This window comes from Dermacentor silvarum, chromosome 2, assembly GCF_013339745.2.
Source record: "Dermacentor silvarum isolate Dsil-2018 chromosome 2, BIME_Dsil_1.4, whole genome shotgun sequence".
In the NCBI taxonomy this organism is placed as follows: Eukaryota; Metazoa; Arthropoda; class Arachnida; order Ixodida; family Ixodidae; genus Dermacentor; species Dermacentor silvarum.
In genome coordinates, this window is record NC_051155.1 from 154,083,909 (window position 1) to 154,099,332 (window position 15,424).

The 15,424-nt window shown below is 48.7% G+C and overlaps 1 protein-coding gene across 1 annotated transcript; it reads right to left on the reverse strand.

Annotated features, from left to right (window-relative positions):
• Positions 1-9,846: 9,846 nt before the first annotated feature.
• LOC119440486 (uncharacterized) lies at positions 9,847-10,335 on the reverse strand. Its single transcript, XM_037705391.1, has one exon. The coding sequence runs from the start codon at positions 10,333-10,335 to the stop codon at positions 9,847-9,849; it is 489 nt and encodes a 162-aa protein (XP_037561319.1).
• Positions 10,336-15,424: the final 5,089 nt, after the last annotated feature.

A 15,424-nucleotide genomic window follows, 5' to 3' on the forward strand; every position in this document is an offset into this window, starting at 1 on the left:
GAACAAAGTTCCTCACTGGCAACGTAATTTCAGATTTGCTGTTTTCGGCTTTAACCACATAGTCAGATACAAAAACTTATGCTTACATCAAGGTACCGCAAGATAGGTGGTGGGATCACATCTGCAACGCCATTTAGATAATTAAGGGCGTCCCGCACATCAATTCAAATTTATAGTTGCAGGTTTATTATGTCCCCGCACTCCTGTGGTAAATATTTATTTCCACAGGGATGGTTTCCCAGAATCCGCAATTTCTACAACGAACCGACAAACAATGTTGTTTCTTTTTGTTCGCTTTGCAAGTTTTCGTTCTAATAAAGAGACTTCTCCTATCTTCGTTTTTTAAGCATGCGTACACTTCGCCCGATTTCTCCAATTATAATTTCTCAGAGCCTCGGTTCGGGCCTTAGAAAATGATCTGCTTGCCTTGCGATTTTTGATTTCCTGCGCGACACGACAAAATTCAAGTGAATTTTGTTGCTGGTTTTATTTCTCTCACAAAAAATGCTTGAACTACGAAGTCAATTTGATTCATTTCCAAGCCCTTTCGGTTTCTTCATTTTTTTCTTGCTTTTTTCTGATATCCGATTTTCTTTTCCTTAGAGGCACTATCTTCTGCAATCTGAATTTTCTATGATTACAATTTGTTTTCATATGAAAGAATGAAAGCTAAATTACACGTTCTTCTGACCACCCTATGAATGATTCATTGTTCAATTGAACTCTTAAGCTAAAATTCTCAACATTCATTTTCTCTTTTTTCCTCGTAATGGCCTTACTTAATCAATCCGTCGTTTTGGGTATGTGCCAAAGATAGAAGTCAGCAGAACCAGCCGACCACGCACAGCTGTTTACGTGGTTTAAACCCAAGTGAACAGCCAAGTTTTGTTTCTACGTTTTCCATAATGGTCGTAATGGCTCCACCAAAATGCACGCCAATTCTTGCCTAACTTTTCATCATCTCAAAATAACTTATTACAGAGGTTGATAGTATTCCTTTACTGAAGCACATACCCACTGCGGCGGATTGGCTGAGCGTTTTTCTTGAACATTTTGTTCATCTTTTCTTTCTTCTTTTTTCGCATCATATAGAAGTTTGCTAGCAAGGTAAAGTGAGAGCGATCTCGCAAAACGCACATGATTTAATGCCAACTGCACCCACAACAGAAACTTCGCACTGCGTTTTAAATTGTTCTCCACTTCGCTTATGCTTTTTCAAGTCATCGCACTCTGAAGAAATCTTCATCAATAAGGTTTTCCCAAATTCAGCCTACTCACCATAATTTACAGCAAAATGGCGACAACCCGACATTACTACAGAGACGTGCGCGCACTGCGGGCTGCGCTGCCGCGCAGACCTTCATCATTTATTATGGCCATGTTCTGCGTTCGATACAGGGAGAATGGCCATACAGGCTTTACAACGCACGAACTACCGTGAAGCGCTGCTCACGGATCCAGACACGCAGCTATTATTTCCCACATATGGTAGTCAGAGCAGCCTGATCAGTATGGTTTTGGCGGACTGATACACCATGGTCCTGACCACACACAGCATCGGCACAAAGGACCATCACTCAAACGATTAGAAACCCTAACCATGTGAACGACTTTTGGTCTTGCAACGCCCTGTTCATCCCCACAGAGGACCTGCGCCTCCCAATTCTCTAATAAAGGACTTTCAATCAATCGCACGACAACGCCCGGGCCGAATGAAATTTGACGAGCATCGAGAAAACAGCCCCTCTGACGTGATCCACTACCGCAGCCCGCCGTTCGCTGCGGAATTTTTCAGTGACAAAAACACACCATAAACTAAATACGTCTCGTGTATCGACCCGCCTTATTCAATAAAAGAAGCAAATACATCTACCAAAGCAGCTAAGACGACATGCAAATGCAAACCGCGTCTTTTTCAGTACGAGTGTGCGCGGCTGTCACACCGTTCCAAAGTACCTCGGAACGCTCCTCCACGCTAGCCATGACACTACATTGCTCTTCAAGCTGTGTGTTAATCACCTTCGTTTTATTCGTCTCCTATGGTTCCGTGTACCCCAGCCAAGGCATCGCTCGAACGGAGCAGCAATTGCTGCGTTCGACTGAGGCCCTGAGTAGCCAGCGCTTAGCAGTATAGGCTAGAACACAGTAATTCCGACCGACCTCCCAGCTTTTCTTTTTAAAGAAAAAGGCGGCGCATCCATCCTTTCGAGATGACTGTCGACGCTAATTCGATTACTATGCAATCAGTGTATGTACACCGTATTGGTGTACATACCCTTATTTACAATCTGAATAGTGGTCATTCTCAGATTTCCACTGTGTCGGTTTCGTTACCTGTTACACGTATGAGGGGTCCGCTCTCCTAGCTCGCCAGCCGATGAAGCCCTCTCATGTGACATGTCCTAACTGAAAAGTTTTACCGGTTTTATATAAAGTCGTGATTGACGTCACAGCCGGGAGCAACGCTCAGGCACAAAACTATCATTTACATTGTTAGTTGAAAAGTGGGCGTTCCCACTTTTCTAAGTATATTGTTTCCATGTGACGCAAATCACGTGCCGAGCGTCTCAAAAGGTTGGCTCTTACGATTGAAGTTGGCATGCGCGCAATTTCAGTTTTCTAGGCGTGCGTCGATAATCTAACGGGCATCGAGCTGCTGTGCAGCGAGAACCGGGTCCGAAACCAATCACCGGAAGTATTTTCTTAGGAGAGTAATGCGATAGCCAGTACATAACAGCGCACCAAAGTGGAATTAGTGAGCTAAAATAGTAATCTAATTATTAAATCTGCCCTCTCTCTTTCTCTCTCTCTGGTTTAAAGAGTAATGAATAATGTTTATATTTTTGTTGGTTTATCCTTGGCTGTTTATAACATAAGGCCCGAAAAGAGCATTGAGTCTCTAAACAGGAGCAAGAGCCATAATCAATATATGCGTACTTTAGATGACGAAGATGACGTAGCGGCAGTGTGCAGGAGCACATGCTCAATGGAGACGAATATGGCAGATTGATAGCGTACGTGTTTTTAAATTGTGAGCATGCGCTAAAAAGGCACCGCAAATTGGTTGTATTGGGCTGCTTCAACAGTGTGGATAGAGAGGTTTCTATAAATAACTCTGAAGAGCCTTAAACTCACCATAATACGCCATCACTTTATTGTTGCCTAGCTTTCCCTCTATCGGAAATTTTGACTTCGACATCTTGCTTCTAATTTCTAATTGTGCCCTTTTGCACTAGCCGAAGCCTTTGCGTTTGCTTACTGGATTTCAGTAGAATATTCATATATACCATATTGTTTTGTCACTGCATGTGGATATACGACAGACAGACAGACAAAGAACTTTAATGAAGGTCCTGAGAAGCTCCGTTGCCCCCTCTCAGGGAGGCGACGAAGCCGCGGGCTGCACACACGTCGGGACGGGGAGACCAAGTTCCAGCGCCGCATCGTGGGCGCCCTATCTGGACAGCTCAAAATTGGCGTGACTGGTCGGAGCTCCGAAGAGCAGAGCTCCACTCCTCTGTAGTGCATCGATGCGGGCCCCTCTGTAACGAGTTGCATCCCCAGAGCATGTGGTCCAAAGTACTACATTGTCCGCAGCTAGGGCTGTATGGACTAAAGCAGTCTGGATTGATCTAGCGAAATAAATTCAGGTTGGGATATGATCCCGTCTGAAGCATGCGTAGTGCGACAGCTTGGGGTCTGGTTAGTGTGCCGTGTGGGGGAGAGTATACTCTTCTACCAAGGTAGTAGTGTTTGGTAACCTCGTTGAAGTTGGAGAGAGTGTCACGGAACTCGACGAGCCTAGAATCGACGGAGCCTCGACTTGCAGTGGCGTCAGCAAGGAGGGTTACTTCGCGCGCTTGGACGTGTGCGATGTCATTGAGGTTGCGGAGGGAGTCGAGTTGGGGTTTGAGATGGGCCGGGAACCACGTGATTGTATGTGGCTGGATGACTTTGCCTCTGATAATTCGATGAGCTTCCTCTGCGATGGTACCAGAGGCAAATGCCCGAACCGCCGCCCTCGAGTCAGTAAATATTTCAGCTCTGTCATCGTCTAGAAGTGCAAGAGCGATCACAGCCTGCTCTGCCCTAGCCGGGGTGCTGTCTCTAATGGAGGCCGCACAAGTGACGTGTCCATCGTGATTGACTACCGTTGCGACGAAGTCCGATGTGTGCTCGTACTGGGCCGCGTCAACGAAAGTCACCGTGTGAGGTGAGGCTTTTATCCTCCGGAGCAATGTCACAGCCCTAGCTTTGCGCCTGCTCGCATTGTGTTGTGGATGCAGGTTTTTGGGAAAAGGAGCAACCGTAATGTTGTGCCGTAGGTAATCTGACATTTCACATGTGCGTTCCATCGCCACAGTGGAGCCGATTCCTAAGACCGCGAGAATCTCCCTCCCCGCAGGGGTGCTAGAGAGTCGTGATACTTGAGCCGTTTCCTGAGCTTCGATGATTTCATCGAGTGTATTATGTGCACCTAGTTGAAGAAGGCAGTCCGTGCTGGCATTTATTGGTACTCCTATCACTTTTTTGATGCTTTTACGGATGAGCGTGTCCAGCGTGTGCCTTTCAGAAGCGTACCACTTGTGCATTGCAGCCACGTAAATTATGTCACTCATTAAGAATGCGTGGAATAGCCGTAGGAGATTGTCTTCCTTTAGACCGCTCCTCTTGTTGGAGATTCTATTGATTAATCCAATCGTGCACTCCGTCTTGGTCGTGATTTTTCTGAGCGTCGTGATGTTACCTCCGGTAGACTCGATGAACATTCCCAGCACCTTTAGGGTGTCGACCCTAGGAATGATCGCCCCGCTTTTGGTGTGTAGTTCTATGTCAACTTCGTCCAGGGGCTTCCAACCCCTGGGTTTAGGACCTTTGCGGACCGGTCTGTAGAGAAGTAGTTCAGACTTGGTTGTCGAGCATCGTAGGCCTGTGCCATCGAGGACAGTTTCAGTACGGTCGACTGCTTCTTGTAGGCTCGATTCCACTTGCCTTTCGCTGCCGCCGGTGTGCGCATCATTTTTAGTAAAGAAAGAATAGCGCGTCCGCTGGCCGCACGTGAACTTGCGGTTCTCCTCGGCGCGTTCCACAAGCGTAGCCTGCCTTCTAGCATGCCCCGTTTCTGCCAGCTCAGTCCTTGGCTTTGAACGTCGCTACGCCCAGTAAGTATTGTAGCTCACGTTCCGCTACTTCACTGTTATGTTAAAGATGGCGTCATGCCTTTCTATATTAAAGTGAGCAGGCTATAGCGTCCGATAGCAACGTCTGTCTACTTCGTGTCTAGCTATGGCAATGTACTCCGTGAAGGCGATCCTAAGCCTAAAACACTCACATATTATCTCGGGCAGTCATGTCCTTTCACTCCGAGTTTCATAGCCCCGTTGTAGATTTCTTGCTATGGCACTCGAATAACTATCTCTGATGTCATACTGTTTTTGCAGGGAAGCAGATTTCGTGCGACTTCCAGGGCGATGGCTACTTGGAATAGCCGCAATAAGTGGCAGCGGCGTCACAACCAGCCGGAACGCTCGCAGATGAGTAATATTTTTTTTATAGTCCCAGCCACGACAGAGAAGGCGCAGGTGACGACTCGAAGCGTACCGACCGCAGCGTCGACGCCTTCAACGTGATCACGGGCGTGGTTCCTCGCACAGTACCGCCTTTCTCAGACGGGATGCCGACTTCCATCTGTTTTCTTGGGCGGCCTTGTACATTCGGACAAAGCCTCTCTTTCCTCGGTGAAATGGTCTGCGCGTGCGACACCTCCTACTGGACCGAGAACAACGTCGACGCTGAGCTCGAGCTGTAAGCTGCATGTTCTGTCTGCGATTACGACATCGATGTTCTCGAAACGAGCGAAGACACGCGATTCCCGCAGTACCCGGAGCCAGGGTGTTTCCAACGACAACGTCCGAAATAAATATGTGGTCGCAGTTTCACCTGAAAGGCAAAGCATCAATTGCGATAGCAAATTTCTAGAAAGCTATACGGAGTAATGATAGTAGCTTTATCAGCTGTATAAACTTGGACATGCAGCAGCACCGGCAACACGCAGAACTGTTGTCGACGCCGTCGGCGTTTTGCCCGCGTTCACACAAAATGCGTGCGGCGTTGGTGACTGTTGCCGGAGCCTCTGATATAAATAGGCACTTGGTGCCGCAGCTAAACGTCGCCTCCCTTCCCCCCCCCCCCCCCCCAAGGCCTTTCGCGCGTCGGAAGAAGGCGCGTTTGCTCTACATATATGGTGATTGTAAAGGAGGAAAAGAGACGCCTACTTCTGCAGCCCTTCAGGGAGCACGGCGCAGAACGCGCGTTTGTTCGCGTGCGTTCACTCCCCGCGAAAGCGCGTGTCCCTTGCGCCCTTTGACTCGCACATACAGCGTTCGGCGCGCGCGGCGACGATTTCATCTCCATTGACGTCATACGGAACCTCACGGCGACGGCGACGACGACGGCGACGCCGACGGCAGAAATCTGCTTTGGAGTGTCCATATAATTGCTATCGCAATAAAACAAGACCCACTCGGGCACAACGCACGCCGGCGTCGATGATGACGGTTGCGGTGGCGCAGTGCTGAACGCGAGGAACACCAAGTGCTACGGCAAGGCACAGCTGGACCCGCCCACCATGGTACACGAACCATGGGAACAGCTCCAGCACGCTGACTACAGGCCCACAGTCACAATATGCGCAATTATGTCCGTGACCGAGAGTCCCCCATAGCAGTAGCCATTTTGGCTTAACAACACTTGGTGCCAGTAGAGCTCTCCAAGAAGAGCACCACAGTTTTGGGGCTCCCTGGCAACGGCAACTGCTTGCGCCAGCAGTGTGGCCACGTGCTGCCAGTAGGTGTTAAGCTTCACGTCTGCCCTGGAATTCCCTCAAGGAAGGCATCCAGACACTGAGACAATCACGTGGCTTCCAAACATGGGCTCGTGTACAATATTCAAATCATTTCTTACTTATTGTTATGTTTGTAATATAAATACATATTATTATACTGAAGAATAAATGTTATCTTTTCGATGCTAATGCGGTGTTGTAAATATAGCGTACTCGTTACGATTCCCGCTTGATCGACGATACCTTACTGAACGCGAATGAAGTAAAGGAATCGAGTTGCGCTTGTTAAGCGTGCGATAGTGCTGGCTGTAATGTACACAGCGCTCCAGTTGTCTCATAATTGAGTTCTGTATTTTGTTCTCTTCAACATATATTACTCTTCAATTCCTAGTTCTAGTTTTGTTTCTATTCTTCGGTTTTTCCTCGTAGCATCAATTTTTTTACAAGTATATTGTTCTGCGTTTGGGCCAATGTTTGACGCGAGCATCTGCAGCAGATCCCGTAAAATGGTTTAGTCTTGAGCTAACAATTAACGACATGAAACTGCTGCAGTGAGCACTAACACAACCTTTAGCTCACCACGACACACTACCACACTCACGCCAGCATGTTACCACATGCGCATGCGCTCGTGGCTTTTTCAACACGCTATGTTAATGTATTATAAAGCCAAAGCCCTTCAGTGTTGTGTTAGAATAGAACATTGGGTATAAATGGGGACAACAGCAATGGTCAATATATTCTACTGTTTTGTACGTGGGCAGTAAACGGACACCCGTCCTTGACGGGATTCCTGAACACAAATACAAATTATATATGAAAAATACGAGACTTAATTTTGAGAAGACACGGGGAAGGCGGGAGATGGAAATTCAAGACGATGAGCAAAAAGAGAAATGAGTGAAAGCAGCAGCCATCGTTTCGACAACTTGACTTGTATTTTTCAAGGAGTGATATGCTGTGCTCGGCGCAGTATATATTGGTTCGACCTTATTCTATAAGGTACGGCGTTATTTTGTAAGACAACTGTGGGGCGCAAGTTGGCAGCTCTGCTCGATGTGAGAGGAGGGTCAGCAATGCCTTTCAGCTACTCTGACCGCGATATGAGGCTTATGCTATGCCAATATTAAAATAAAAGGAAAAAAAGCTTTGTTAGGTCGTAGTTGGTTGATTGGTAATAACTTCATTATGTGTCCGGCAGGGTTTAGCGTCACCGGGCCGAGGTCTTCGCGTGGGGACGTCGAGCTCCTCCTGTCTCGTCGCCGCCTCGAGGGCCCGCTGGACGGCCCAGAGTTGGTCGTCGAGGCTGGAGCTGCGCAGAATGGTGGACCACCTCGACGAGAGGATATCGAGATTAACACCGGTTAGTTCTGCCTTACACTCCCAGAGTATGTGCTTAAGTGTGGCTATGTCTGTCTTGCAGACCTTGCACATGTTGGTGTTATCTATTTCGGGGTAGATTCTGTTGTATTGCAGCGGGTTCGGGTACGTGTTCGTTTGTAATGGCCTCCAGGCGACAGCCTGAGCTCTGCATAGTTTGTTGCTATAGTCCGCCGGGCCAGGTAGAAGGATTTGGTTAAAGGACTGTAGATCGTCATCTTGTCTCTCCACCTGTTTTTACCGTTGCCCTTTCCGGCACAGCTTACAAGACCTCATGCGACGGAGTGAGCGACCTCGTTGAAGTTGGTGAGATGCGGGGAGATGTCCCCCACGTGCGCGGGCAACACAGATAACGTGACTTTGTCCGGTGAGTGCTTCAGGTTCTTGATTACTCGGCAGGCTACCATGGATATTCTCCCCTTAGCGTAATTCTTTATGGCCATGCGCGAGTCGCTGACAACGACCTGGCAATTTTGTTCTAATATGGCGAGTGCGATGGCTACTTTCTCGGCCGCTTCGGCGTGTCGGGACTTCACGCTGGGGGAGTGGACGAGTGTTCCGCCGGTGTTGACGACCGCAGCGGCGTAGCGTCGACCGTCTTCATACTCCACAACGTCACGAAATGCACTTCCTTCTCTTTTCCGTAGGCTTTCCGCAGGGCCGTGGCTCTGGCCTGTCTTCTGCCTTGGTTATACGTTGTGTGTACGTTTCGCGGGACTGTAGCTACCTGGATGCCGTCCCTGACGTTCCTCGCGATTCTTTCCTTCTCGCCGTTTTGGTGGTGATAACCGATGCCGAGCCGCTCGAGTATGTGTCGTCCGGCTTCGGTGGTCGTGAGTCTTTCCAGTTGCGATATGTGCTGCACCTCTGCAAGTTCGTTCAGCGTGTTGTTGATTCCCAGCTATAGCAGGAGCTAGTTGCTGGTCTAGTCTGGCATTCCGAACACCGTCTTGTATGCCTTGCGTATGATCACGTCGATCTTGTTCTTCTCCACCTGTACCAGTTGTGAAAGGCGGCCCCATAGGTTACGTGACATATGACGAAGCAGTGCACGAGTCGTGTCAGGCTCTCCTTCATGCCACTTCTCCTGTTGGTGACTCTCTTTGGTTGGTGAACCTCATAGCATTGGCAGTCTTGTGTACGAGGTTGTTGACCATCTCGCTGTTTCCCCCGTTGGATTCGACGAGCATGCCTAGGACTTTGATTTGATTTGCGATGAGGCTACACACGGAGCCATCACTCGTGTGTAGCCTCATTTCTTCGTATTCACTATCTTGCTCGGATCCGTTGGCTGGTCGTGCCTTCTGGGTGGGGCGCTATAGCAGGAGCTCCGACCTCTTGGTCGAGCGTCGGAGCCCCGTATTTCTCAGGTGTTCTTCCACGATGTCTATCGCTTCCTGCAACGACGATTCGATGTGGCCATCGCTGCCGTGGTTGACCCAGATCGTGATGTCGTCGGCGTAGATCGGGTGTTGGACGTTTTCGACATTTTGGAGTTTTCGCAAGAGGCCGACGATTATCAGATTTAATGTCATTGGGGAAATGACCGATCCCTGCGGGGTGCTGGTGCTTCCCAGCGTTTGCTCTTCGAACTTGAGGTCTCCCGCTACGAGGAGCGCCCTTCAGTCGGAGAGAAAGTCTTTGACGTAGTTGTAGGCTCTTTCGCGGACGTTCAGATGCGAGATTTGGGCCAGTATCGCCGAATGGGCGACCCTGTCGAATGCGCTCTCGAGGTTGAGGCCAAGGATGGCTTTGGTGTTACGGGACTGGTATTTCAGTTGGAGCATGGCGTCCTGCGTCAGGAGGTGAGCCCGGAATCCAATGACGGTGTGTGAGTCGGCACCCGTCAGTTCAAGGTGGGCGTTTACTAGATTGCGGAACGCATGTTCCATCACTTTGCCCACGCATGAGATGAGCGAAATCGGTGAGCGAAGCCAGGAGCCTTGCCGGGTTACGTGACGAGTACCGTCTTTGCGGTGCGGCCTGATAATTGTGTTGTCTAGCAGGTACTTGAGTAATTTCCACGTCTGTCTGTTGTGTAGCTGTCCGTCGAGCGAGTTGCAGAGCTCGTCCCACTGCTGTTTGCAGAGGACTCGACAGTGCTCCTTCATGTTTCGTTGAGTTCGGCGACCTTCTTTCGTAGTTTTCTGTTTAGTCTCTGATCTTTCCATCGGGTAAGGATGGACGCCTTGGCTTCGATTAGGTGAGCGAAGTGACTGTTCATCTTGTCCGTCTGGACTCCGGTCTCGATGGTCTTCGTGGCGTTACTGGTGTCGGCCTTGAGTTCACGCGTCCATTCTTCGATATCGGAGATGGACACGGCGTCTTGCCTCGACTTTCTGGCGGACCGCAATTCTTCCCAGTCGGTCCACTTGAATTCCTTCTAGTGTGGTGTGGGCTTATCGGAGGTCGGGAGGACAATCTCCGGGAATCATGTGATCGCTTCCCATGTCGGCCGCCGTGTTTCCCCAGGCGGCTTCCTTGGCGTTCTTGGTGAAAGTGAGATTGGGCGTGGTGTCTCCTGTAACCGGCTTCCCGTTCTCCTCGGGTCACTGGGATCGGTGATGAGTGTGAGGTCGAGGTCTTGCGAGTCTTGCCACAGTTGTCTGCCCTTGACCGTGCTGTATCCGTAACCCCTGGTGCTGTTGGGAGGTTAAAATCACCTCCAATCACTAGGGTGTTGTTGCCAGCCAGACTCGACGCTTTCTTGAAGAGAGAAAGGAAGCGCTGATTCTGTTTAGTGGAATTCCTGTATATATAGACTGAGGACAAATATGCTTTCTTTCCTAAACTTGTCTGGTATTATCTCGTCGAATAGGTGTTCAATCTTGACTCCCTTGAGTTCGTGGACGGTGGTCGTCGTCGTCTTGCCGACCAACATGGACAATCCCCTACCTTCTACGTTGGCGAAGAATTCCTGGTAAACCAGGGACGGATGCCGGTGTGTTTAACGTTTCTTGCAATAAAATGACGTCCGGTTTACGTGTCACGTTTCTAACGTGCTGTTAGAGGGCCGGCTTTTTACCGGCCTGTCCTCTGCAGTTCCATTGCCATATGGTGATTCCTTGTTTATCGGGAGCCATGTTTATTGATGCGGGCGACTCCATTCTCTGCGTGGTTACTGTGAGAGACGTCTCTCATTTCTGTTTGTGGGAAGTGCTGCGGATACTATTGGTGTACCGTCCCCCTAATGTTGTTCGTTTTACCTTCGAGGTTCGTGACCCTGTTGGCTTAACCGAGCACCATCGCGTGTAAGTACTCGATGGCGCTCTGCATGGTAGTTAGCATGTCCTTGATTTCAGATCTGGCCTGGCCCGTCTTACTTCCCTCTTGCGGTTGCAACGCCCGCTTTTTGGGTGCGGGAGTTTCCGACTCCCCTACCGTGCTGGCGGTGGGAACGTCGACCGCTTTGGCGTTAGATTGCGTGCGTTCTTTTATGAGGTCCTGTACTTCGCGAGTTAATCTTTGGATTAATTCCCGCATGACTGCGTTTTCTCTTTTCATCGTTTCTAGTGCCACGTTCTCGGCGAATTTGTTAGACTCTGGGAGTGTTACCGATACCTCTCGCGAGGCGCCCTTAATAGCATCTGCCCAACTCAATTTTTCGGGGGTGCCGCACGGCCGCCTTCCGGAAGCGGACCTGGATCTGGACCTGCCCGGGGTACGACTTCGGAGTCTGCTCCTAGACATAGATCTTGATCTGGAGCGGGAACGGCGCGCCATGGCTAGGAAGTCGGTGGTGTCGAGGACCTGTTGCTCTTCCACCGCTCTTCGTTCCCATCTTCTCCTCCTAACGACGTAGAGGGTCTTGTACTTGGCTCTACACGTTCTGTCAGAGGTGAGGTGGGGGCCACCACACAGACTACGCTCTGGTGAACGCTGGTGTCCTTGGTCGAGGTTGCGAATGCCGCTGCCACTTCATATTCTGTTGTCGGGGTTTGGGCATACATCCGTTTGGTGTCTGAGGCGTCCGCACTGGTAACAGACGTCTATCTGTTTCTTGTATAACGAGCATCTCACGAGGGTAGCTCCGTACCGCATCAGGTTGGGTACCCTGAGACCGTCGAAGGCGACGATCACTGTGGTTGTGCTGCCTATTCTTTTGGCCGCCAGCGCCAACGGGTTTCATGCGTTGACTAGCTTCTTGTCGATTTCCTTGGGTCCGTCCGCGAGGGTATCCCACTGATCACCCCCTTGGTCGTGTAGTTGGGGGCCGCTTCATAGGTATTGACTTCGTATATTCTTCCAAGGATTTAAATTTGCTTCATGCTGACGTACCTATCCGCGTTGGCTCGAGGTGGCATGCTGATTATGACGATTTTCTGCTGCGTATTTGGGCATACGGTGTCTTCTCTTCGCTCTTCGTGGTTGATACACGTAGCTTGGAAAATGGCCGCTGTGACCGTACTGCTGCCGACCTTAGATAGGTCGAGGCCGCAATTGGATCTGACGACGATCTTGATGTCCTCCTTCGGCAGTTGAGGCATCCTACTGGCTTTGATGACCAGTAGCTTGGCGTTTTTCTTCGACGCCGCGCGTTGCTGATTCAAGCTTGCTCGTCTTGCGTCAGACTCAGCAGGCGCGGGGACGCGGCACTGCCACGCACCGTTCCCGCCCCGTGAGCTCTGGCGGTCCTCTATGCCGCCTCTTCTGTGATCTCTTCTTGAGAAATATCTTCTCTATTCACTAGAACGTCCATTTTGTGCGTCTCTGTGCACAAGTCATCGACGTAGCAGCGAAAACTTTCTCGGCGAACGCGCTCGTGGGCCGGCGCGCAGCTGGTCAAAGCCACCTAGAAATAGGTGGCTTTGAGCTGGCGCGTCGACTGAGCCTAGCGCCTAGCGTGCACGCCTGGGTAAGCATGGTGGGGGCGTGGACGGGGTAGAAATGTCCTCGTAAAATAGTAAAAAATGATGGTCCACCGCGAAATCGGGTATCCACGGATTCCTTGTAACTTCACAGAACTGGTGGCGCAAGAATTTCGGCGGAATTGGGCCGTCATCGCTGCGAAATCATTGGAAGAAGACGGAGCCAATGTAGGCACGTCCGCACACCTCGTAGGGAGCCTACATGCAACGCCGTTTCATGTAGGCTCCCTAACACCTCGGAGACCGCAGCGCCTCTCTCTGAATTCGTAGTCTGTGAGATACTTTTTAACACATTTGCATTGGCTTTCTCTTCTTTATTCTCTTTAATTTTATTTTATTCTCTTTGCAAAAACTCACCACTGCATATTATGCATTACACGTTATGTAATTTATAATTGCTTTCTCCGTTATTTTCGAACATCTTTTTGTTCTCGTAATACCACCCGAGTGTGGGCCTATGCCCCAGAGTGGATTTTCCCCACAATTTATAGAAATGGTAATGATCATCAGCGTCATTAAAGAAAGAAGAGCGTGCGCAATAACCGCAGGTGAGATTCAGGGCTATGCTTGGCTGTGTTTTATTCTCAGGTGTTCCATCATACAAGCTTCGACCGCTAGTTTTATTAGAGCGAGAGGTGCTACGTCTGTGCTTAGGATTTCCAAAATACGTTGCAAATGCGGTATTATATCTGGAAGCGAGAATCCCACCCATTTTATGTCGCTTTCACCTTCTGACCGTTCAGACTTTCTTACGACTATATAAATCACCATTAAGCCGTCCTCAAATAATTTTCATCTCAGATCCACATTTATTTTTTCCCGTTCATCGGCCCAGCTTCCATACACCACAGATTATATTTGTGCAAAAATTACTTGAACCACAAAATGTGCAACTTCGCGATGTGCTTCCTAACAATACGCGTTCAAATTACCTGGAGATCAAGTTCGATGACATTTTCCCAAACAACGCGAAACTACTACCTTACGGCATCTTAAACGCCATGTTACAACACCACCTAAGCTCCCTAGGAACGCATATTATCATTTCAACAGATGTATCACAGAGCGAGGAAAAGACTGGCATTGGGATATTTTGTTTTGCACTCCACTGGTCTTTTTCTTTGAGATTGCCCGATTTTGTTCCTATTTTTTCTGGCCGAAGTTTTAGCAGTAATCCTAGCTTTACGTAAATTAGACCAAAGGACTACAACAGCTGCTATTCTTACTGACTCCCTTTCTGTATGCTCTTCACTTACCGCCACTAATGATTCACCTATGCTAAAACTCTTTTACTTGCTAGTTCCTGCCCATGTGCAATGTGTTCATTTGATTTGGGTACCTGGTCATAAAGGTTTGTTTTTAAATGAAACTGTCGATTTACTGGCAAAGACCTCACTTTCCGGCCCTGTTCTTCTTATTCTACCAGTGACAGCACACATCACGGCGGCTATATTTCGGATTCGATCAATTAGAAAAGCCTTATCAAATCCAGTTCTGACTGTTTCTCCAGATTACAAGCACCTGACATTTCCCTGGTGTAGCGAATCCTGTAACACAAGGATGCTTGAGGTCTCTCTCACCAAATTACGTTGCCGTATTCCCTCCCTAAATTTCTACACACACAGGTCGGGTTTGGTTCCCTCCCCCCTCTGCTCGTTTTGTAATGAGGAAGAGACAATACATCACTTTCTTCTATCTTGTCACCGCTTTACTGCGGCAAGAAAACTATTGTTGGTAATACCTTTTCGAAGGCTTGTCCTGGACTTAACAGAGCCTAATATTATTTCGCTCGGGGCGTCCACTTTGGGATTCAGCCACAGGGATGCTTGCTTCGCTTTCCAAACGTTTCTTACAGAATCCAAACGAATACCCTGGTAAATTGTACTTTTAAATTAATTATGACTCATTCGATATGACTTTCCCGATCTACTTTAACATGTAATTCTACTCTGTTCAATACTAATTCCATACATATTCGGAAATTTATCCTCCATATTAATTTGGAATAATCCTTTATTTTTATTTATTTACACGATACGGCAGACCTCGTTGGTCCAAGCAGGATGGGCAAAAATAAAACAGAATATTCGGAACGCCAAGAAACAATACTGCAACTCAATAAAATACAGGGTTATTCACTAACAGCAGACAGTCAGAATATGGAAAACATGGATAGGACACAATTTATACAATGTTGGCAATGGAATTCACAAAATTTTCACTTTGAAACACATCTTCTGGTAATGAATTCCATTCCGTGATTGTTCGCGGGAAATATGAATATTTATATTGGTTAGTCCGAGCAAAGTAAGGGGCTAATGTGAAATTACGT